General features: G+C 48.1%; 3 protein-coding genes and 1 pseudogene across 3 annotated transcripts; 1 reads left to right on the top strand and 3 right to left on the bottom strand.

The window, feature by feature from the left end:
- The first annotated feature begins 244 nt into the window (after positions 1-244).
- On the top strand, positions 245-9,310 carry LOC109746668 (anthocyanin 3'-O-beta-glucosyltransferase-like; annotated as a pseudogene).
- A 2,730-nt stretch (positions 9,311-12,040) lies between these two features.
- LOC109746670 (non-specific lipid transfer protein GPI-anchored 5) lies at positions 12,041-12,843 on the bottom strand. The gene has a single exon (XM_020305781.4). It carries the CDS (start codon positions 12,704-12,706, stop codon positions 12,188-12,190), a length of 519 nt encoding a protein of 172 aa, XP_020161370.1. The 5' UTR covers positions 12,707-12,843; the 3' UTR covers positions 12,041-12,187.
- Positions 12,844-13,867: 1,024 nt separating this feature from the next.
- Positions 13,868-16,749, bottom strand: LOC141023085 (protein MAINTENANCE OF MERISTEMS-like). The gene is made up of 4 exons (XM_073499393.1): positions 16,643-16,749; positions 14,683-14,779; positions 14,011-14,598; positions 13,868-13,924 (listed from the first exon to the last, which is right to left on the bottom strand). The coding sequence occupies exons 1-4, from the start codon at positions 16,747-16,749 to the stop codon at positions 13,868-13,870; spliced, it is 849 nt and encodes a 282-aa protein (XP_073355494.1).
- Positions 16,750-22,320: 5,571 nt separating this feature from the next.
- Positions 22,321-23,182, bottom strand: LOC109746667 (non-specific lipid transfer protein GPI-anchored 5). Its single transcript, XM_020305779.3, has 2 exons — positions 22,716-23,182; positions 22,321-22,640 (listed from the first exon to the last, which is right to left on the bottom strand). The coding sequence occupies exons 1-2, from the start codon at positions 23,068-23,070 to the stop codon at positions 22,489-22,491; spliced, it is 507 nt and encodes a 168-aa protein (XP_020161368.1). The 5' UTR covers positions 23,071-23,182; the 3' UTR covers positions 22,321-22,488.
- Between the last annotated feature and the right edge of the window lie 1,102 nt (positions 23,183-24,284).

The raw sequence follows: 24,284 nt of genomic DNA, 5'->3' as shown, positions 1-24,284 counted from the left end.
TCTCACACGGATGAATGGAGGTAGAAGAAGGAGCACTTTTAGTGATCAACGCCCCGGCGTGTGTTCTTTTCTTCTCACGATACTAGCTGCGTCCCGCGCGTCCCGCCCGTCCCGCGCGCCACCGACACGCCCGACGAACCCGACGGCACAAGTGTGCCCGCCCGTCCCGCGCGCACCCGACGCGCCCGACGAGCCCGACCACACATGCCGTGGCTTATTCCAACATACTCGATCTCCTCCCCCATGCCGGCCGTAGTACTCTACTCTCCGTCGGTCGGTCACGGGACGCGGCTAGGCGGCTAGCTCGCCAGCCATGGCTGTCCAGGAGGAGGCGCTGCACATCCTCTTCTTTCCGTTCCTGGCGTCCGGCCACCTCATCCCGACCGCCGGCCGCGGCGTCAGGTGCACCATCCTCACCACACCCGTCAACGCCGCTATCATCCGCTCTGCCGTCGACCGGGCCAACGACGCCTTCACCGGAGCCGGCTGTCCGGCCATCAACATCGCCGTCGTGCCCTTCCCCGACGTCGGCCTCCCGCCGGGCGTGGAGAACGGCACGGCGCTCACGTCCCATGACGACCGCGACAATTTCTTCCACGCCGCGCAGCTGCTCCGGGAGCCCTTCAACCGGTTCCTGGCCAACCACCGCACCGACGCCGTCGTGTCCGACAGCTTCTTCCACTGGTCCGTCGACGCCGTCGCGGAGCGCGGCGTCCCGCGCATCGTGTTCTGTAAAACTTAGGTTTTGGGGGAACTGGCCCAACCCTCAAAGGGGTGGCCTATCACATATATATTGATGACATACAAGTCCAATACCAATATGGTATGGTTTACAGAGTAGGGCTACAATAAAAAGTCTAACACCCTCCCTCAATCAACTCACTCATGTAGTATTTAGGAGGTTGAGATTGCGCCTACAGACCTCAAACATGGGAGAAGGTAGAGGCTTGGTGAAGATGCCTGCAAGTTGATCTTTTGAAGAGATAAATCTGACTTGTAGTAGCTTCTGTGCAACACGTTCCCTCACAAAATGATAGTCAATCTCAATGTGGTTAGTCCGTGCATGGAACACCGGGTTTGATGACAGAAACGTAGCACCGATGTTGTCCCACCAAAGGACCGAAGGATGTGGCTGAGCAACTCCTAGCTCTCGAAGTAGGGACTCAATCCATATAAGTTCGGCAGTCGCATTGGCAACCGACTTGTACTCAGCTTCTGTGCTGCTGCGGGAAACAGTGGCTTGCTTGCATGCACTCCAGGCGATCAGATTAGGACCCAAGAACACAGCATGTCCCCCCGTGGATCGCCTGTCATCTGGACACCTAGCCCAATCAGCATCAGAGAATGCAGAAAGAACTCCGGAGGAACTAGGGCGCAGGTGAAGACCAAAGGAGACAGTGAGACGCACATAACGCAGTGTGCGCTTCACAGCAGACCGGTGTACATCAGTAGGAGCATGAAGATATTGGCAGACCCTGTTAACCGCAAAGGAGAGATCAAGACGCGTGATCGTCAGATACTGTAGGCCACCAACAATACTCCTGTACTCAGTAGCATCCTCAGGAGAGAGAAGAGCACCATTAGCAGCTGAAAGAGTGTCAGTGGAGGACATGGGCGTTGGCGATGGCTTGCACTTGAGCATACCAGCACGGCGCAGGAGATCAAGAGAGTACTTCTTCTGGGTGAGAGCCAAACTACCATGAGACTGATGAGCAACCTCAATATCCAGGAAGAAATGAAGCTGTCCCAAATCCTTAACTGCAAAATCACGACCAAGCGCAGTCACAAGAGCATTAGCAGCCGTCGGGGATGAGCTCACTAGGACAATATCATCCACATACACAAGGAGGTACATGGTCACACTCGGTCGCTGAAACAAGAACAGTGAAGTATCAGCCGTCGAAGGAATGAACCCATGAGTGCGTAGAGCTGAAGCCAGGCGAGCATGCCAGGCACGAGGAGCCTGCTTCGGTCCATATATAGTGTTCGTCAGACGACAGAGATGATAAGGCCGAGTGTGATCAACAAATCCAGGCGGCTGCCGCATGTAAACCTCTTCTTCAAGCAATCCATGAAGAAAAGCGTTCTGCACATCAAGCTGGCGGAGAGACCATCCGCGAGAAACTGCCAGAGACAGAAGAAGTCGAATAGTGGTAGGCTTAACAACTGGGTTGAATGTATCCTCATAGTCCAGGCCCTGACACTGTTTAAAACCCTTAGCCACGAGGCGCGCTTTGTAGCGCTCAATGGAACCATCTGCATGTTTCTTCACCTTGAACACCCACTTCAAATCAATGATGTTGACGCGAGACAGAGGGGGAACAAGTGTCCAGGTCTTATTCTTCATAAGAGCATGATATTCTTGTTCCATAGCAGCCCTCCAGTGTGGAATACTCATAGCGGCTTGATAACTGCGTGGTTCGGTGGTTGGATCATCCACAGCATGAGCCAGACAAGCAGCAAGATATGTGATCGTACCATCATGGCGCTCCTTGGGACGAACAATGCCACTGCGGCTGCGAGTGTGAGGATGCCACGGAGGAGCGAACACCGGGGCCGGCGGTACGCCCGGAGCAGGTGAGGCCGATCCAGGGGACTCCAGCACCGGTGAGACGTCCGGACCAGGTGACGGCGGGCCAGGCGACAGTGAACCAGGCGACGTAGACCCCGACGGCGTGTGAGCCTCGTCAGACCCGGGCGAAGGAGGCAGCGGGGACGCCCGCGCGGATGGCGGTGGCGACGATGGAGTGGAGTCCGGACGAGGAGGCGGCGACGGAGGCTGCTCAGAGGAGGCCGTCGCAGGCTCCAACCCGGTCGCAGTAGTCAGCATGGGCTCCGGCCCAGGTGTGGTTGGAGACGGGCTGCCCGGCGCGGGGTCGAGGGCAGGAAGCGGTGCATGCACATGCACCGGCCGATCGACGTGCGCCACGGGCGACGTAGCGGGTCCGTCAGGGAGGAGTTCCAGGCAAGCTCCACGTCCAATTCCTGCACCATGATTAGGTAACAACACAGGCGAATATGCAACATCTTCAAATTGGCCAGGCATAAGAGGAGATGAATGCATATATGGTGCTGTGGTGGATGACTGAGGCATGGCAGAAAAGGGGAAGACGGTCTCATCAAAAACGACATCCCGAGATATGTAGACTCGATTGGTTGGGACATGGAGACACTTGTAGCCTTTATGGAGAGAACTATACCCTAAGAACACGCACTTTTTGGAGCGAAACTCAAGTTTCGATCATTATAAGGACGAAGATGAGACCAGCAGGCACACCCGAACACCTTAAAAAAGGTATAGTCAGGAGTTTCACCTAAGAGAAGCTCAATAGGAGTTTTCATATTAAGAACATGCGTAGGTAATCTGTTAATGAGAAAACACGCGGTAGCAAAGGCATCACTCAAAAAATGAAAGGGTAAAGGAGCATGTGCAAGATGTGTGAGGCCGGTCTCAACTATATGACGATGTTTGCGCTCAATAGCGCCATTCTGCTGATGTGTATGCGGGCATGATAAACGATGAGAGATCCCAAGCTTATTAAAGAAAGTTTTGAGGTTGCGATATTCGCCCCCCCCCCAATCTGACTGAACATGGATAATTTTATGCTTGAGTAGACGTTCAACATGCAATTGAAACTGAATGAATATATGAAACACATCCACGTGAAGCGACTATAGGCATCAACAAAACTGACATAATAGTTGTGACCACTAATAGACATTTGTGCTGGACCCCACACATCAGAAAACACAATTTCAAGAGGGTTCTTTACTTCTCTAGTAGATGAAACAAAAGGTAGCTGATGACTCTTGCCTTGTTGACATGCATCACACACGGACATCTCTTTATTGCTAGACACTAATGGCAGCTCATGACGATGGATTATGTGTCGAATGATGGGTGAGGCGGGGTGACCAAAGCGAGAGTGCCACTAGGAAGGCGACACACGAACACCGCTGAAGACACACGGGGCAGATGGATCCTCCAAACGGTACAAGCCTTGGCTCAACCGACCACTAAGTAGAACGTCCCGAGTTGCTCGATCCTTAACAAAAAGATTAAAAGGGAGAAATTCACATAGGACATGATTATCAAGGGTGAGCTTAGGGATAGATAAAAGATTACGAGTTACCGAGGGTACCCGTAAAACATTACGAAGATGGAGCTGCCTAGAGGGATGACTAGTTAAAAGAGATGCTTGACCAATGTGAGAGATGGGCATACCTACGCCATTGGCGGTGTGAACCTGATCGTGCCCGTAGTAGGGCTGGTAGGTGGAGAGTTTGTTGAGCTCGTTCGTCATGTGATCCGTGGCGCCAGTGTCCATGTACCAGGCTGGATCAACAGGGTAAGATGGTGTGTATCCTTGCTCAATGCACTGGTCCTTGCCCTTGGCGGCGATGTGGGCAGCCGGGGCGGCCGCGATGTGGGCGGCCGGGGCGGTGACAGGGGGACCAAAGTCTGCCATGTCAAACTGGCGCTCATTGCCCTTGCCGTCATTACCGATGCCGAGAAAGCTCCTCTGAAAGCGGCGGTGACACTTGGAGGCGACATGGTGTTCACGACCACACAACTGGCACACCACCCTAGTGTTAGGGCCCCACCTAGGGATGATGCAGGGGGCGGGGGGATCTTGCCAGACGACGGGGCAGGAGGGCGCTGGCCGCGAGAAGCCCAGAAGGCCGCCGGCTGGGCGGTGATGTTGGTGGAGGCGCGACGAGCCTCGACACGTTGCTCGGTGAAGAGGAGACGTGGGTAGAGCTCGTGAGGAGGCATCGCTGGCTCAGCGTTGTGAACGGCCTCAGCGAGATTGTCATACTCGGCGTTGAGACCTTTGATGACGAAGCTGGCGAACTCCTCATCGCTAAGCGGCCGACCAATGGAGGTGAGCGTGTCCGCCAGCACCTTCATCTTGTTGAAGTAGGTCGTGGCGGAGGAGTCCAGCTTCTTGATGTCGGCGAGCTCGCTGCGAAGGGCCATCGAGCGGGAAGTGGAGACCTGGGAAAAGGCGTGCTCAAGAGTTGTCCAGGCATCCATGGAGGTGGCGGCGAAGAGACATAGGCCAGCAACTCCGTCGCCTAGGGATCCCTGGATGGCGGAGAGTATCGCCTGGTCCTGCTGCACCCACATACGGTGTTCGGGTTGATGGCCGGGCCGTGGACGGTAGGGATGACCTGCGGAGGACACGGTAGCGAACCATCAACAAACCCTAGAAGAGACCGGCTAAGTAGCAGCGGTAGGACCTTGGCGTGCCAGAACAAGTAGTTGTCCGGCGTGAGTCTGATGGCGATCAGGTTGTCGAAGTGGAACGGCCTGGCGGGCGTGACGACGCCAGCAGCAGGGGCGGCGATTGGCAGAGCCGCAGTGGGGACCATAGTTTCGACCGATGCCGCGGGTGGCGGCGCTGGAACGATCAGGAGCACGGTCGCGGGCGGTGCCATGAGCGAGGCCGCGGGTGGCTCCGCGGGCAGCGTCTCCCCCGAGGTCGCCGAGATGACGGCAAGTGTTGAGGATGATCCAGCGGGGGGCATCGCGGGCGGCGGCGGCGCGACTGGTGCGGAGGCCGTCGCAGGCGGTGACGGTGGGATCGACGCTGAAAATATGGAGCCGACGGTGGTGGTGCCGAAGAACTCATGCACTGACGAATCCAGAGGGCGAGGGGGTTGAGGAGGGCGGCAAGCGACGCAGGGATAGACCCGGAGCTGGCGGCGCCCGAAGCGGAAGCGGTCATGGTGCCGACGGCGGCGGCCCTAGGATTTAGGGTTTCAGGTGCGGCGGCGGCGGGTGGGGTGGAGGTGGAGGACCTAGGTTAGACTCGATACCATGTAAAACGTAGGTTTTGGGGGAACTGGCTCAACCCTCAAAGGGGTGGCCTATCACATATATATATATAATAATGACATACAAGTCCAATACCAATACGGTATGGTTTACACAGTAGGGCTACAATACGAAGTCTAACACGTTCCTCGGCAGCAGCATGTTCGCGCGCGCCTGCAGCGATAGCATGCTGCGGCACAACCCGCTGGAGAACGCCAACGACGATCCCGACGCCCTCGTTTTGCTGCCGGGGCTGCCGCACCGCGTCGAGCTGAGGCGGAGCCAGATGATGGACCCGGCGAAGATGCCGTGGCACTGGGAGTTCTTTAATAGCATGAACGCCGCCGACCAGAGGAGCTTCGGCGAGGTGTTCAACCGCTTCCACGAGCTGGAGCCGGATTACGTCGAGCACTTCCACAAGACGCTCGCCCAGCGCGTGTGGCTCGTCGGGCCGGTGGCGCTCGCCAGCAAGGACATGGCTATGAGAGGCACCGACACGCCCTCGCCGGACGCGGACAGCTCCATCCGGTGGCTGGACGCGAAGCCAGCCGGCTCGGTGGTGCACGTCTCCTTCGGCACACTAACCAAGTTCGCACCGGCGGAGCTGCACCAGCTCGCCCGCGCCCTCGACCTCTCAGGCGTGAACTTTGCGTGGGTGATCGGCGCCGCCGCCGGCCAAGACTCTGCTGAATGGATGTCTGAAGGCTTCGCCGAGCTCATAACGCGCGGCGACCGCGGCTTCCTGGTCCGTGGCTGGGCGCCGCAGATGCTGATCCTAAGCCACGCCGCCCTCGGCGGGTTCGTGACGCACTGCGGCTGGAACTCAGTGCTGGAGGCCGTGACCGCCGGCGTGCCGATGGTGACGTGGCCGCGGTACGCGGACCAGTTCAACAACGAGAAGCTCGTCGTGGAGCTGCTCAAGGTGGGTGTCAGCATCGGGGCCAAGGACTACGCGTCGGGCATCGACGCCCACAAGGTGATCGCCGCGCGAGGTGATCACAGAGTCCATCCAGAGGTTGATGGAGAGCGACGCCATCCAGAAGAAGGCCAAGGACCTCGGTCTGAAGGCAAGGAGCACGGTGGAGAAGGGAGGATCCTCGTACGATGACGTTGGCCGGCTTATGGACGTGCTGACGGCCCGCCGGAGCTTCGTCATGATTGGAGAAGACATCCAGGCCAGCTGATTTGTATTGGTCCGACGCAGTGGCCGAGCTTGGCTGACATAACAAGGGGTAAACAAGCAAATTATAAAAGTATGGAGGTGCCAAATGAGAATAGTTTCTTCCATCTATACATAGCCGTGTTTGGTGCGGGAAATCCAATTTGGCTCTCGGGTCCAGATGCTCCCGCAATCTGGACCACACATGTGCCTCGCGATTCACGCATAGGAAAGTATTCTCTTGCGTATTTGGGTTTAGAAAATGTACCCTGACCCACGCGTGAAATCACGTGGCTCGCTAACGCCGTTTCGGTACAGACCGGGGGGTGACGGACACGTACGGTTCTGGGTTCTTCTCCCCCACTAGTCTACCTCCGCCGCCCAGCCGCACCACACGACGCTCCCCATCGCCCCCGCCGCACACGCCGCCTTGATCCCTCCTCCCCCCAGGCCCATGCCGGAGCCGCCTCCTTCCCCCATGTTGTGCCGCCGCCGCCTGGTTCCAGATCTGAAGGTTGGATTTTGCGCGGTGGACCAACGGCGCGTCCATCCCCAAGGGCCCCTGGCCATGGCAGTCGTCGTTCATGTCCACCTCCACTACCATTACCCCCCTCCTCCGCCCGTCGCCTCGCCGACCCGGCCTCTTAACCTCGCCATGGCGCTCCCCCCACCCCCGCGCTCCTGACTACCCACCTGCGCCCGCCCCCACCTGCCACCTCGCCGTCACCAGCACAGATGAGCGGGAGGCAGATGAGGAGTTTGTGGTGGTCACATACAATCTGGTGCCCGTCGACGACCCCCGCGCACCACTCCACTACGAACAATCACTTATTCAGGTACTTGGATGCTTTTCAGGCTTCTCCGGCATTAACCGGGCATGCTCTCCAGTACGAACAATCACTTATTCAGGTACACTCAGCATTTTGTTGTTGACGGGACTCACGAACACCCACTTCAGTATCTTCATACATTTAGAGCTGCTGATATTAACACAACAACCTGTTAGGATTCAGGACCTTCAGGTTTGTGTCGAAGTTGATGTGGGTGGATTCAGTACCTTGACAAATTTTAGAGCTGTTGATATGGGTTGGGTACTAGTTTCAAACAACATCTCAGCAAAATGACAATGGCAGTTTAACTGAATCAGGGAGAGTTGTTTGAAAATTGGTACTGTGAAATCAAATTCTAGTGAACCTAGACTGAATCATGCACACACAGAAATGAATGAAACTTGATAGTCAAGTTTAACTTGTCATTCTGGGTGAAACTTGACTAAATCACAATGTGTACTGCAAAATCAAATTCTAGTGAAACTTGACTGAATCATTCAATGACAATGACAATGACAACGATATGGATGAAACTTGACTGAATCAGTCAGTGACAATGACAATGACAATGATATGGTGAAACTTGACTGAATCATGCAAACACATTCAGTACTTCACTTGTTCTCATCTCACTTTAATTGCAAGATGACAATTCTGGTCAAACTCAAGAACCCTTATTTGTTTGCTGGTTCGATTAGCCAGCAGAAACTTATTTTCCTGAAACCACAATGACAACGACAATTCTTGTGGTTGTTCTGATCTCACTTCCACTCAATTCTTGTACTAAAACCACAATGATAATTTGGTTCGGAATAACCTCTGCTATATATGTCTAGTAGGATGTACTCTTGCAAGCCAGAACCAACTCAAGAAGTAGATTTATTAGATCTCAGATTTTTAGAACCGTAGATTTTTGTTGTGAGTTCACTAGTTCATTAGCATATGTTCAGTAAATTCAGTCACTGTTTTAACACTCTTGACTGTATATTTGACTGTTCATTGTATATTGACTGTATATTCAGATCATACACTGACACTCTTGACTGTACAACAATAATCTGCGGCACGGGCAGCCGAAGCGGACGAAGTGGCTGGTCCTGCGAGTGGCGGTGGTGGTCGCCTACGTGGCGCAGGCGGGCGGCGGGTGTCGCCCCCGTGGCAGCAGCGCAGGTGGGCGGTGGCGTTGGGCCCGACGGTGGATGCGTTGGTCGCTCCTGTGGGTGACGGTGGTCGAGCTGCGCAGGTGGCCGGAGGTGGTCGCCTCGGTGGCGGCGATGCAGGTGGGCGGCGGCGTTGGACCCGATGGTGGCTCACGCGGGCGGCGGAGGCGGCGGTGTTGGACGATTTTTTTGTTGTTGTTGCAAAAATCACAATGAACTACGGTCTGCGACAAGCTTTTCTTTAGTTTTTATGTCTTGACTCATACTCGTATCATGTTTTTAATTTATTTAGTTGAACGAGAAACCGAATCAGTATTTCTATCTATTATCCTTTATTGCATTCACCTGACATGTGGGGATGGCTGACGCAGGGGCGTCCAAACAAACTAGCTGTACCACGTGACCAGGTACAGGTCTAGAGTACAGGTGCGTCAGAGCCCTTAACAGAGCCAACGTCCGTCCGCTCCCCCGTCAGGAATCGTCTGTACGTACGCCGTGCGCCTGCACTGTATAAATCTTTTTCAATTCCTGTATTTCTTTGACAGTGACCTGCAGCACAGATCTGAATGCTTGTCTGGGCGGCTCAGATTTCGGGTTCATCTGGACCCGAGAGCCAAAACGCCACTCAGGCACAAGTTTTATTTTAGCTTTTTTTCACTTGAAACAAATGCATCAACTATTTTATAAGTTAAAACACTTATGGTATATTCTTATAAGTTTGTATTTCCTTCTCAATCAAAATGTATTCACGCACCTTTACTAAGGAAACATAATGTAGTGATACTTATAAAAAAGTTCGTGCATCGTCCATATTACAACATTAGAATATGAACGGCTCAATATGCTAGAGAATAGTTTGGCCATATTAAGATACTTAAGGCTCCGTTCGGAAGCTCTCCAAATCCACAACTCCAGCTTCACTCGTCTGATTCCAGATTGAGATAAATGCACTCGTGGTCATTGTATTTGAAGCGAAAGCACGATACGGTCGCTGAACTTCGAAATACGCTCATTACGGTCACTGCATACACGAAGCGGTGATTATACAGTCGCTGACTCGCCGTATAGCATCGCATTGAAATCTGTTGACCAGTTAAATGGCTCTGCTGACCGGTCAAATAATCTGTGTGGCAAATATTGTAGTGGGCCATGCCTGTCAGTGGGTCAAGAAATTAAGCAAAGAGGATTCGAACCGGCGCCCTTTCACACGAGCCGACTGCGCGGAACCGCTGTGCCAGATAAGTCAACTTGTCATTTAGTAAGCGCTTCATCACCTTTTAAACAGCACAATTCACACAATGCACACAAGCGATCCAAGCAGTCCTAAAAAGTAAAACACGCACATATTCCGGACAGAGGCATGTTTATAAAATTATTTTCGTTTTATAAAATTATATAACTTTGCCAAAACAATGAAACCTTTTTTCATTCAACTTTGAAAGTGTTTGCATCTTTAAAAAAAATCATGCAATTTTTGAAAAAAATGTTTGCATATTTTTTAAACTTTATGTAATTTTATATTTAAAATTCATGAAATATTTCTTAAAAACACATGATTTTTATGGAAACGGACGGACATTCTAATAAAGGTAACACTACTTCACATTACATGAGTATTACTCGCAATTTTTTTTACATTACATGAGTATTCTAAAAATGCGTGCACAATTTTAAAAATCGTATGAACATTTTTTTTAATTAAAGAAGCACCTTTTGGACTGCATAAATATCAATATATTAATATAAAACTGAATATTTTTAATCAATTATGAGTTGGCGTGAATATTTTTTGCTTGTGAATTCTTTTACGTGGCACATGCTTGCGTGCATGTGTGCTGTTTCAAATCAACAAACTAAGCTTCTGCATGTTATCTTAACAGGGTGTGGCTCAGTTGGCTGGCGTGCCTCGGATTTTTGCGCGAGGATCAGGTTTTCTTTATTTCTTCGGTCCATTGACAGGTCGGACCCACAGGACAGCAAGAAATGCACGGTGACGAGGCTGCGCTAGGCTGCGGGCATGCTTTTTATATAAACGTGAGCGCCTAAGCGTAAACAAACCGTTTCGACGGGTGTACTGGCTACCACGCGCGCGCCTGGTGCGCGAAATGCTCGATGGCTCAGGTGCGTAAATACACTTGTTTGTTTCAAGTTTATTTCTTTGACCCACTGACAGACAGGGCCCACTGCAATATTAGCCACATAAGTCTTTGACTGGTCAACAAAGCTAGACCATTTGACTGGTCAACAGACTTCAATACGATGCTATACGGCGAGTCAGTGGCCGTATAATCACCACTTCGCGTATATAGTGACCGTAATGAGCGTATTTCAAAGTTCAGTAACTGTATCGTGCTTTCGCTTCAAATACAATGACCACAAGTGTATTTATCTCTTCCAGATTCTGCAAGGAGCTGCATGCGTTTGGGAGGCTGTGGCAGCTTTTCTCCATGTTGCATGGGCTGGCGCAGCTCGGGATAAAATGAATCGAACCGGTACGTAAGCGGTGGCACTCCCGGTGTAATTTGGACCAACTCCACGATTTGGTCTTCGCGAAGCTGGACTTTGCTCGCTCCACGGATTTGCACTACGTTCGGCTTAGCTCCTCGCGTGGAGCCGGAGAGTTTCCGAACGGCTCCTTAGTAGGTACATAATTTACAATGAGTCAAAACTACACCTATTATTTACAGATAGATCAACAATACTTCCTCTGTTCCTAAATATAGGTTTTTTTAGAAATTTCATTACGAACTACATACGGATGTATATAGACATATTTTAAAGTGTAAATGTCCGCTGTCTTGTTTAATTTAGTAGATAGGTATTTCTGAATATTTCAGACAACTTCTGTGTTAGAATTAAACAAGGTGACAATGTCCCCTGTCTTGTTTAATTTAGTAGATAGTGTGTTTGCTAAAATATAGGAAAAATGCTGCAATCACAATATCATTAGGGGCATTCTACCACATATAATCCTATTGGTTTTGTCATCACTCTCATTTCTTCTTGAAAAAAAAAATTCGATGTTTACCGTTGTTGATCATATACTGAGACTCAAAGAAAACAACCAATAATAATATTACATATGTGGAACAGAGCACCCTACAATATAATCTTCTCGGTCCTCACCAATCACCAATGCCCAATGCTAAACCCAATAGTAATACCGAGAAAGAAATACATTTTTGAACTACCATCCAGCTAGCGCGCCCCCAGACGCTCACAGAGAGGACACGGCGTAGACCGCAGCAGCCGCGAGGGCGAACACCAGCCCAGCCGGGCCCTGGAGTGACGAGCCGCCGTTCTCCTGCAGGTACGCCGACGGGGTCGTCTTGGATCCAGAGCCAGCCGGTGCCTGCACCTCGGGAGTGGTCGGCGTGGCGGCGCCCGGAGCACTGCCACCACCGTTGCACTTGCTCGCCGGCGGGGTCTGCACGTTGCACGCCTTGGGGAGCTCGAGCGCGCGCGTCTTGTTGATGGTCATGCCGCCGAGCGACGACGAGTCGCCGCCGAGCGCGCTGCAGAGGCACTGCGGCTGGGACTGCACGACGGAGCTCAGCTGCGAGCAGCAGGACTTGGTGGGCGCCGTGTCGTTGCCGCTGATGTAGTTCAAGCACGGGTAAAGGCCGACGAGCGCTGCCGTGCACCCGGACTGCGCCGATGCCGACGCCACCAGCAGCGCCGCCACAGCCGCTGCCAGGAGGATGCTGCTGCTGCTTGACATGGTTCTCGGCGCCATTCGATGAATCCTCTCCTTGGATTACTAGTGGAAGACAGATGCTTTTTCTTGGCTGGAGGCTTTGGGGAGCTAGATGCTGTTTGTGCTTTTGGCATTCGAATTGGTGTGTTCTTATAGGAGTGGTTATTGTTGGGGAAGGTGGATTTAGTTGGGTTTGTTGTTGAGCTACTTCCTACTCTTGCAACGAAATGATTTCTTTCTCTGAATTCCTGCAGTTGTCGTGCACTACTTCAGAAAACTATTTGATATGTGGCTGCTAAAATAGTTGTGTTCAGACAGAAAGATGGATCAGGCCGGTGCTGGTCCATGCCGTGTTACACGAAGCTAACAAAGGTAGTGAGTGTCGTGGTGTGGTTTTTGTTGGCTATCTCTTGTATTTTCCTTCCTGTTAGGAAGTGCTCCAGTAACTTGCTTTGTTATCCCGACATGCAACCAATGGATCTGATGCTTGCTCGCGGCAAAATTTCGTGTCTTGACCCTTTTCCGATAGAAATTTAGGATCTGACCCTGGTTTGAAAACAATTCGGGATTTGACCATTTTGCTACCGCCAGGGGCCTGGCGTCAGGGTTAGACAGCCTACCGCCAGGGCCTCTGGCGGTAGGGTGCGACGGAGGGGGACGGCGGCCGTTTGCTTGTGCTGACGTGGATAAGTACCCTACCACCGTCCCCCCGGCGGTAGGCTGTCTAACCCTACCGCCAGAGCCCCTGGCGGTAGGGTGTGGTTGGGTTTTGCCGTACAAACCTTCTGTAACGAAATATGCAGGGGCCCTGACAGATCATGGGCACGATGCACCGCCAAAGACCTCTGTCCGCATCGCACATCATGTTCAGATCGAAGTCCCACTCTCGGTCATACGGCCACCAGTTTACCTATTACATATACATTGGTAAGTTCCCACTCTCGGTCAAAAGTGGAACCAAAGAGAAATGTGTTTAGCGAGTTCATATACCTGTGTATGCGTCAAAGCGTCCAACTCGTTGGTGTAGGTCTTGTACAAAGTCTTGTTTAGGCCCGTGTAGAGTTTGACAACGTCCCGCTCGTAAGCTACGGTGGAGTGTCGAGTCTCGTCACCGTCTTCGCTATAGGCACCCCATGGGCGTCTTGGCATCTTCTCCGGACACCCCACCGGCAGCCGCTCCCACATCCAAATGGAGAAGGCCTAGACAAAGCCACCCATATTGGACTTGTCTCCCGTCCTCTGCATTGCGTTGTCAAGCTGCAAAACATCAAATGAGGATCAGAGATAACAAAATGTCATGGACACACTTTCGTAGGTAGGTAGGCAATTAGATACTCTCTTACCGAACGGTATAGGTAGGCGAGAGATGCGGTCCCCCAACTGTACCCTGCATCCCAGTCCGCTAGGAAGAAGAGATACGACCAGTTGGCAGAGTTCCCGGAGCTATCTGGAAACACGACCTCCGTGAGAATATACCACAGGTAGGCCCTCGCGTACCACTCCACAGTCGTCTCGTCGGCGCCTTCGGGCCATGTCTGCCGGTGCTCCGAGAGCCAGGTCAACGGCACACCGGATGTACGGTTACCCTTAGCAGCGGGGCAGTCGCCGATGAGGGTGGCAACCCTCTGCTGCCAGTTGGTCCTCTCCACTTGCCCGGTGAGTGCATGACCCTCGATCGGCATGGCAGTAATCATCGCCCAATCCTCGAGGGTCACCGTCATCTCCCCGCATGGCAGATGGAAAGAATGGGTCTCCGGTCGCCACCGGTCAATCAACGCTGTCAGAGCTGCGTGGACAAGCGTCGGCGGCTGACGCTTGAACTGCAACACAAAACCCAACAGACGGGCTTTCTTGAAGAACGGCGCATAGCACTCGTCGTAGTCCATATGCCCATGAACCCCGTGACCCCTCATGCGCAGTGGTTGGAGCATCTGTCAAAAAGTGAACGCCAAAAGTTAGGAAATTATTTTCATCAATTCGAAAACTTTGATGAATATTTCATTCATATCACTTACCTCTCCGTTCTCTATGAAACGGGCACGATGACCCTTGTCGAATGCCCAGTCCAGCATGGAGTACCGTGGGCCGATGTTGTCCGCAAGAGGTGGCCGCCTTAATAGAATTTCATAAACAAAAGCATCATAAGCATAAGCATACATAAACAAACAATGAAATCAAATCATATCAAAATCATATCAACATGCATCATATCAAAATAAAATCTTAAGCATATTCGTCCAACAACATCTACTACACATGATGGATCAAATCATATCAACATGCATCATATAAAAAAAATCCTCCAACATACATCATATCATCATATTTTTAAATATTTTTTCCAAACAACATCTTCATATCATCATATCAACATGCATCATAAAACTAGGGTTCATCTTCACACTACATCATATCATCATATCAACACGCATCATCAAACTAGGGTTCATCCTCATATCAACATTACATCATACTTTTTTTAACAAAAAAAATTATGAACTAGGGTTCATCTTCACACTAACATATGAACTATTGATTAGAGTTCATATTCAATACCACTAGTTACTAAAGAACTAAGAACTAGAACTACAATCAAGCTAAAACAATCTTAGGTAAAAAAAATCCAATCTAAGTTCAAAGATATGAGGGATTTCAGGCAAATAATGCGTCGAATCGGAAACAAGTTTGCAAAAACTAATTGGAGGGATTGGAGGAGCTTACGTTTCTCTCTTCGGGGCCATCTTGATCCGCAAAAACGATGAAGAAACGGTGAAGATCCGAGGGGGAGAGTGGAGGAGATGAGAGAGGGAGAGAGGGGCGACTTGGGGGAGAAAAAGAGGAACTGCCGACGGGGGGGGGGGGGGGGGGGGGGGGGAGGGGGAGGGGTGGGGAGATGGGCAGGGGCGTGGGGTCTCGGGCGAAATAACTGCCCGGACCCTACCGCCATGGGCTCCAGCGGTAGGGTTAGACAGCCTACCGCCAGGTGTCCTGGCGGTAGGGTGCGACGGAGGGGGACAGCGGCCGTCTTCGCGTGCTGACGTGGATAAGTACCCTACTGCCAGGGGCCCTGGCGGTAGGCTGTCTAAACCTACCGCCAGAGCCCCTGGCGGTAAGAAAAAGGGTCAAATCCCGATTTTTTTTAAACCGGGGTCAGATCCTGAATTTCTATCGGAAAAGGGTCAAAACACGAAATTTGGCCCTTGCTCGCTAGACAAATGCAACCAATGGCGAGAGGAAAAAGTTTTTTGAACTCGACCGAGAGCACAAATCACTTCTATCAAAATATAGAGGATCTCACTTCGATAATCGAGGTTATTTTCCATAGATTATTGTATCAATACAACTGTAGAAAAGAATGATGACATTGTCTATCAACTTAAGGTGATTTATGAGATCGCTATGTAGAATTTAAGCTTAATTTTGTTTCAGAACTTCATGATGCGATGAAACTATCTAGTTACCCTACACTTACGGAGGCTGTGATATTTATCTTGCTACTAATAAACATGGAGCATCCTTGACATGATAAAAAAATAGAATGCTCATTAGAGCATCTCTAGGAACCTACTTCTCGGTTTTAAGAAATTGTCTACAAAAACCCAACTTTCTGCTCCGAAAGAGTATACTTTTTAGGGACTCATCCTATATTCTAAAAACAGTACTAATAAATCTCAGTCGACTGAGACTTTATTATGTCTCAATCGATGCTATATTCATGAGCTCTTACAATGAGATCCATGCAATTTTTCTTTTCAGTTTTTTCTTTTTTTTCTTACACTTTATAGCAGCAAGTCGACTGAGACCTAGCCACACACTTTAAAAAAGCCAACCAAAGTAAAGGGTGAACACCTCCACGCCTTATCGCTTGGCGGACTGAACATTCCACTCCCGCTCTACCCATTGACCGGTTTGGTGCCACCGCCACCTCATGGACCTTGCTGCCAGCTGGAATGGAGGCACGCCACCTCCCATTACCAGAGCACCGCCTCTTCTGATAGGCATGGAAGTACAGTGCCAGCCACCACGAAGGTTGGCGCATGGTCCAGGCCAAGGTGGAGAAGCATGCCTAGGAAGTTTCCCATGTCGAGTTGGAGGTCATGTCATCGCCCTATATTGACTATAGTGGTTGGAGTTTTGTATACTCCTCTATGTACTTGTACTTAGACCGACTACAGACAAAATCAGCACACCCCCCCCCCCCCCCCCCCCCACACACACACACACACACACACACACACACACTTTCTGCCCTCATTTCGAACCAGTAAAAGATTATCCCCTATCTCACTTCATGTTCCAACCAAGTCAATGAATATCACCTCCTAAAATCCACCCACTAGTGTTTTATTGATTTCATATAACTACAGGACGTTGTTCAAATTTTAAGAACAAAGATTTAGAAAATGAGAAAAAATTGAACAAGAAAAAACTGATAAAATAATTCCATTCTTTCTAATTTTTTGAAGGTTTCCATAATTTTAGTGGGTACAAAAACAATGTGTACGTAAAATATTCAAATATCCATAATTTTAGTGGGTACCAAAATGCTTTTGAGTGAATTTTTATTGGATTAATTTTGGAATTTTAAATCATCCATCCAAATATCACTATCTCTCACTACAGAAAATATTCAACAATTTTTTTATGCATTTGCCTCCTCTATAGCTAGTCATTAGTTTTGATTCGTACAAGGAGGGATTTGCCTGCTTGTTTGCATTTTTCATTGGGGAATTTTTTGGTTCAAAATCATAAACCTTCTGTTTTGCCAAGTAGTTTTCCCTTTTCATATGAATTGCTCAACTTAAAACTTTAGTAGCCCATCGGTACAACCCGACATTTGTTGCTGCTACTACACAACTCCCACCCCCCCAACCCCGACCGCCAACTAGTAATGGGAAAAACCACTGTGGAAGGACCTACAAATGTTAGGACGCACCTTTCATGATCGGAAAAGCAGACCACTCTCGACATTAATAACCACCCGCGATAAAATAAGGTTACATGAAGAATAGGTTGGCGGCTACTTAGTCGCTCTGTGGAGTATCACTAGATATATGCTTGACCACCATGTTGTTATTTGATCGTCGCCGGCACATATACTTCCTAGAATGTTTTCTTCTTCTCATCGGGCCTCAGTTATGTTGTTGCTTATAAAAGTGAGGCCACTTGTGCATGTAACATCATCATGGCTCAAGGGAGCCCCTTATGGACACCATCATCCCTCTAGCAAGTATTTGGTGGTTGTCGAAGTTAGATAAGTGCTATGGAGATGTCAGATTCTAGTTGAAGACGAAGAATAACAATCAAAGATGTCGAATCTCTGTTTAAAATGAGAAAAAAAAAATCAATTGAAGAGTAACGTTATTATTTTGTTGAATATAAAAGTACTATTGCTTCTTTTATTTTATCTTATGATTCAAAACTATAATTCCTTTTCCTAGAAATTGTCGACTAGCAGTATATTACTTGATCTATAAGCCCCAACATGCCAAGAAATGTAGCACGATGGTACATTACATTGATGGTTTCTCCAACAATAGTTCGTTTAGAAATCTTCTCTTGAAATGCATGTATTTTGATAAGTTGGGTTGGTTTGCAATGTCATTTTGGTTTTCAACATTGTTGTGCAGTCTAAGCAAGTTGATTATATGTAAACTGAACCAAGTAAGAAAATTAAACTTAGACTAGGTTCTGCATTACTATCATGTTACAAAATTTGGTATTATGTGATCTTGGAAGGAACACGAGTGTCCACCGACAAAGTATAAACTATGAAGGGTAGGCTGATAAGATTTTATCACAAAATAATGAATGAACGAGTAATTCCAACAAGGGTGGGAGGTTGTACAGAGAAATTGGTTTAAGAAGAAACCACTTGTCGACATCCAATTGTACTCATCAAATATTGGCTAGGATATTGTTAGAGTAGCACTATATTGTAGAACCCTGTTTACATAAGTATATTTAAAGTACCACATAGTCATAAACATACATAAACAATTAGGGTACACATAAGTGGCACATATTATTATGTGAAGATGATTATTACCAACTTTAATGTTTTTCCACCATTTAAATGTGGTTTAGCTCATCAAATAGTCTAAATGTCTAAGTATACTATAAAATTCTAGGACATAGTTGTACTGTAGGATTGTATTGTGGTTCATCTTATTAATAATAACAATTTAATATTATGATAAATGATGAATAAATGAAAATATAATTAAGATTTAGCAAAAAAACAAGTTGTAAAAAAACAAAGATATTTAGTATAAATAATATGTTTAGTGGCATAAATGTTATGTCAAAATGACGGGATAAAATCATTGAAAATAACATCAAAATATAAATATATAAACACAATTTGAATGCTCTTAATAAGAGAAAATGCCAAATTTTTGTGATTGTATTTCTCATACATATTCTGTAATAGCATAAATGAGTGTCTTTTTCTTCTTTTGTTCACACACGCTGTGAAAACATGTTTGCAAAATGAAAAATCTAGACAAGAGCAAGTAAGTTAACACTGGGTTATGTTGTAAATCATTGCATTGTAAAGCTAATAACATGTTGTATTAGAAAATAGAATTGTGACAATCTTCAGAACTCATATACATGACACTCGCATATAGATCAAACATGTATTGTCGTATAAACTAGGTTAGTTGGTCGATGTCTCCTCTTGACTGTGTAAGTTACACTATTATTATTTTTAGTCCTCCCCAATACATGTATGAAGACCATGTGTGCACTAATTATTAATTTTGTTTAGGATTGCATGTTTAACGGTTGAATATATAATGGAATGGGCCACTTTTCATCCACTTGAGGCCCCTCGATTTTCTCCACATCAATGCCTAGCACTAAGATACAACAAAATACTAACTCATTCCACCTTACCTTTAACATCAAATCGTCTCATCTCCTAAAGTGGCGGAGATTTTTTTTGCCAACTCACATACTAGCGCTATGCATGTTGCTCGTACACCATGGCTATGCTTTGGGATGCAAGTGGATAATGTCACAACATATTGCATTGCTCAAAATAACAACTTGTACCTTTTGTACCAACAAGCTTTCTTAAAAAAATTCTTCCTCGATGCTCTCCCTCTCTCTATCATGAGAGGACTACCAAATAAAAAAGACAATTTTCTCTCTAGGACCATATCAAGTCAGTTTACTAATGTAACCCAAAAACCTATCCAACATTTATCCATGCTGCACCCTTCCAACTGTATAAGGCAAGTTATTTTCCAACTCTCTCTCTCTCTCTGTGTGTGTGAGAGAGAGAGATGTTATCATTGAGTGATGGTGACATGTTTTTGTTAGTTCAGGGCATGTGAAACACCCTATACCATTTGTGTAAAGATATCAATACTTAGAAAGTTAATGCAAAAATGCTTCAACGGAAACTAAATGGTCGAATATTCATTTGGAGGGCTACCAAAAATACATCTCTTCTAAAAAACATGATATTTTGGGTGCACTCTCTAAATAACATCTGGATGGTGAGGATGAGAAATCAAGACCGCCACTTGAGGATATTTGAGTACTAACAAGGACTTCTTCTCGACGTAGTTCTAAGGATAGAAAAAGTTAGGTGTTGTCATGGACCTCCAATACTGATATCGTTGTTCTCTTAAGCTCTTTCAAGACACTTCCACTTACTTCTCTTGGGCTAAGCCCCTCGTCATGGAGGTTCTGATACATGTCAAGTTAAATCCCATCAAACTAGTATAAAAACTTGGCACTTGTGGACAACGGATATCCGTTGCATCCAAAAACTGAAATCGGTTCTTTGCAGAAGGGGAAGAAGAAAAACCTAGCCACCCCTCTCAAGGGCGTGGCTGCAGTCATTTGTGAGAAGGGTGGGAGAGAACACACAAGAACACAACTACGCATGACTAGAGGGGAAGAAAAAGGAGAGGTGCTTATGTCTAGATTAGGTTGCTCCAAATATGCTTTGATTGACACCAAACTTGGTGATCTCGTTTCTTACTTTAAGAACTTCGATCGGGTTATCTCATTTGAACATTGGGTTAGTGGAGCATGAGATTAGTTTTGGCAGTCAGGTTACTACAATTCTAGCACATAAAATTTTGGTAGACAAACTGATCGGGTAGGCAAACAATGTTCAACTGAGCTAAAATTTGGATTAGTATGTTGGAAAGTCGTGTGAGTGATTCTCTACCAAAATTCATACAGTTTGGTTTAGACATTAGCTCACAGATTATCAAAGAGGACAGAAACTATGCTAACTCTGCTTCGGCGAGGTGGGACTAAACTCAGCTCTAACATACACATAGACGAAAAAGTCCCATTTATTAACGCAAGGGAAATAACGCTTTGCTGAGTGTCAAGTCACGGCCTGCTCAGTAAAGCATTGCCACCATCACCGAGCCGTTATCCACTACCGGATGTGCTACGTGGCACCACTTTGCCGTGGGTTTACTATTTGGCTCTCGACAAAAAGAGCGTTTGCTGAGTTTCGTCCTTTTGTCAAATGTGTTTTGCACGTAGTATCGATAAATTTCTTTGTTTGCCAAGTAGCATCTGTTGCCGAGTATTCCTCTCAGCTTACTTCGCTTTACCGAGTGCTCGTGGTTTGGTTCTCGGCGAAGATCTAGGCACTCGGCATATGAGGAAATTCCAGTAGTGCTTGTGGTTGTGGTTGTTGTGTTGTTGCTTTCGATTGCGAAGTGTTGAGTGTGTTGTAAATCTCTAGAGGGCTCATTGTGAAATTGTGCAGACCGGTCGGTCCACAGTCACAGTGTTTACTCCTCAGGAGGTTATTTCACATTAAATCAGACATCACATGCGCATGTCGCTTGTGTTTATTGCAATGTTATTTGTAGATGAAAGTTGTCCTCAAAGTTCACTAGAGATTAGGGGATATTTGTGTATCGTGGATGCATTCTTATTCTCCAACAAGCTCTTGGGAGTTAAGAGGAGAACCCCAATCCTAACATCTATTTATTAAGGATTGTTTTGACTATCTAGCAAATCACATACAACATGTAAGGGAATAATTTTGATGGCTTTTATATTGGCCCTACAGCCCAACCCTTATCCGGATTAACTCCTCGAAATGTTTACTCCTCATGCATGTCCGCTGCCGTCTATATTTACTCGACCAACGCCGCTTCTCACGAAAAAATTCCCCTCCCCCACCGCACCCCTTTCCCTTGCTTGTACCGCATTGACGTCGCCGCCGCCTAAATTCAACTCGCATCCTCCGCAAGCACTCCCGCCCGCGCCGCAACCACCCGCACCTCCCGCGACACTTCCAATCGGTCGGAGCCGCCCCGACTCCCTTGAAATGGCGGATCTAGCCGTCGGAGGCTGCTGTCACTGATCGCCGCAGCACGCAGCCGACCCAAGCACGTGATGGCGGCCCCCCTCCCCTAACTACACCGGCCTGCTGCCACCGCCGAAGAGGAAGTACCACAGCATGGGGGTGTGGGTTTCGGAAATAAAGGACCGGGACACCAACCACCACTAATGGATTGGATCAACTTAATACTATACCTTAATTTCAGTAGTATGATGTATTGTAAAAAAATCTCCCAAAGAATCCTAGAATGATGTTGATCTTTCTTTTACGTGTTGATTTTATTGTGACTGCAGCAAAACAACCAATAATGTTACAAATGTGGAACACGACGCTGACTCAACATTCCTCTTCAGTCCTCACTCCTCATCATTTCACCAGTGCCCAGATCAATGCAAAACCAATAGGAAACCCAAACACTATCACCCAAGAAACACAACCTGAATCGCCAACCAGCTAGTGCTTCAGACAAGGCCGAGAGCCGGAGACCTCACACGGTGGACACGACGAAGATCGCAGCAGCCGAGAGCGCGAGCACCAGACGCGCCGTGCCATGTAACGACGACCCGCCGCTCCCCTGCAAGTACGCCGTCGGCGTCGTCTTCGATCCTGAGCCAGCGCCCGGAGCACTGCCACCTCCAGCTGCAAGCAAAAAGGACAGGTCCTTCGTCAGCAACCCAGGGAGCAATAACAGTAAATATGCTGTCGAGCGCTTACCGCCGTTGCACTTGCTCGCCGGCGGGGTCTGCACGCTGCACGCATTGGGGAGCTCGAGAGCGCGCGTCTTGTTGATGGTCATGCCACCGAGCGACGACGAGTCGCCGCCAAGTGCGCTGCAGAGGCACTGCGGCTGGGACTGCACGACGGAGCCGAGCTGCGAGCAGCAGGACTTGGTCGGCGCCGTGTCGTTGCCGCTGATGTAGTTCATGCACGGGTATAGGCCGACCAGCGCCGCCGTGCAACCGGACTGCGCCGACGCCGACGACACCAGCAGTGCCAGTGCCACCGCCGCGGCCAGGAGGATGCTGCTGCTGCTGGACATGGCGGCCACCGCTCTTGCTCTCGCCGCCATTGATGGACGTTTCTTCCTCTTGGTTTGCTAGTGAAAGCAAGAGACTTTTTCTTGGGTTGGGGATGCTTTAAGGTTAAGCTAGCTAGATGCTGCTTGCTTACGCAGATCAGGCCGTGTGTTTGTGCTTTTGACCTTAAGAGTTGTGTGATTTTATATAAACGGTTTCTGTTGGGGAAGGTGGAATTAGTTGGGCATGTTGGTGAGCTACATGTCCCTACTTCCTACTCTTGGCACGAAATGATTTGTTTTCTCTGATTTCCAGCAGTAATCGTATCTTATTTATTTCAGAATAATATTATTCATGTGGCTGCTAAAATAGTTGGTGTTAGTAGCTGAACCAGGTGTTGGTCAACGCCGTCTTAGATGATGCCAACAACTGTATTGAGTGTCACGGTAACTTGCTTTTGTTATCGTCACAATGCAACCACAGGATCTGATACTGTATAGATACTTTGAGGCCGGAAATCCAATTTGGCTCCTGCACACGTAAAATAATTTTTGAAATGTCAAAAAAATTCCAATATTTTTTTTGTATTTATAGTCATATCTAAATGGTACCTGCAAAGTTTTAGGCAAGAAGGTTAAACATTTTGGCCTGTGCAAAAAAAAAAAAAAACGAATTTGAACACCAAATGTGACCTCAAAATGTCACCGTTGTTTTTTCCATCGACGAAACACTACTACTCCATTTCGCATGAAAATTGTCAAGCATGCTTGCGACACTAACACAAACATCCACACAAAAATTCAGAATTTTTTTAAAACATTTTACCATTTTTGTGGTACTGTTCATCCGGGAGCAAATGCTCCCGGGAGCCAAACGCCCCTCCCCTTTGAGGGGAAATATTTTGAAATTGTGAGCACAAATAACTTTTTTTATAAAGGATGCTTTTATATAATTAAAATGTAGCATCAAACGGGTACAAAATATGACGAGTGACACCTGGCCTCTGCATAACTAAGATGCACATAACCAAAACTAACAGTCGGACACTAGTAAAAAGCGACATATTGACAACTGTAAAGTCATATAGAACCGACACTATGCTTATGTCAGAGTAGGTGGTAGGCTGATCCAGAGATTATGTTGTCACCCATGTTGGGTAAAAACCTTCCTAGCCATCCGCTCCAATCGTATACTCGCCGCTCGAATAACGGGTTGGTACTCCATTCGATGTAGCGTAGACGAACATACGAAGCCAATGTCTGCTAGA

Source organism: Aegilops tauschii, chromosome 5, assembly GCF_002575655.3.
Source record: "Aegilops tauschii subsp. strangulata cultivar AL8/78 chromosome 5, Aet v6.0, whole genome shotgun sequence".
Lineage (NCBI taxonomy): Eukaryota > Viridiplantae > Streptophyta > Magnoliopsida > Poales > Poaceae > Aegilops > Aegilops tauschii.
The sequence above is the reverse complement of the archived record's forward strand: the minus strand, read 5'-3'. Positions and strand labels throughout refer to the sequence as shown.

Excerpts from the sequence above, each read along its gene's own strand:
- LOC109746670 (XM_020305781.4), bottom strand. The coding sequence starts at position 12,706 with ATGGCGCCGAGAACCATGTCAAGCAGCAGCAGCATCCTCCTGGCAGCG.
- LOC141023085 (XM_073499393.1), bottom strand. The coding sequence starts at position 16,749 with ATGGGAAACTTCCTAGGCATGCTTCTCCACCTTGGCCTGGACCATGCG. Across the intron at positions 14,599-14,682 it reads GTTTCATAGAGAACGGAGAG|ATGCTCCAACCACTGCGCAT; the intron begins GTAAGTGATATG and ends ACTTTTTGACAG. Across the intron at positions 13,925-14,010 it reads TCGCCTACCTATACCGTTCG|CTTGACAACGCAATGCAGAG; the intron begins GTAAGAGAGTAT and ends GATGTTTTGCAG.
- LOC109746667 (XM_020305779.3), bottom strand. The coding sequence starts at position 23,070 with ATGGCGGCGAGAGCAAGAGCGGTGGCCGCCATGTCCAGCAGCAGCAGC. Across the intron at positions 22,641-22,715 it reads GGCGAGCAAGTGCAACGGCG|CTGGAGGTGGCAGTGCTCCG; the intron begins GTAAGCGCTCGA and ends TTTTGCTTGCAG.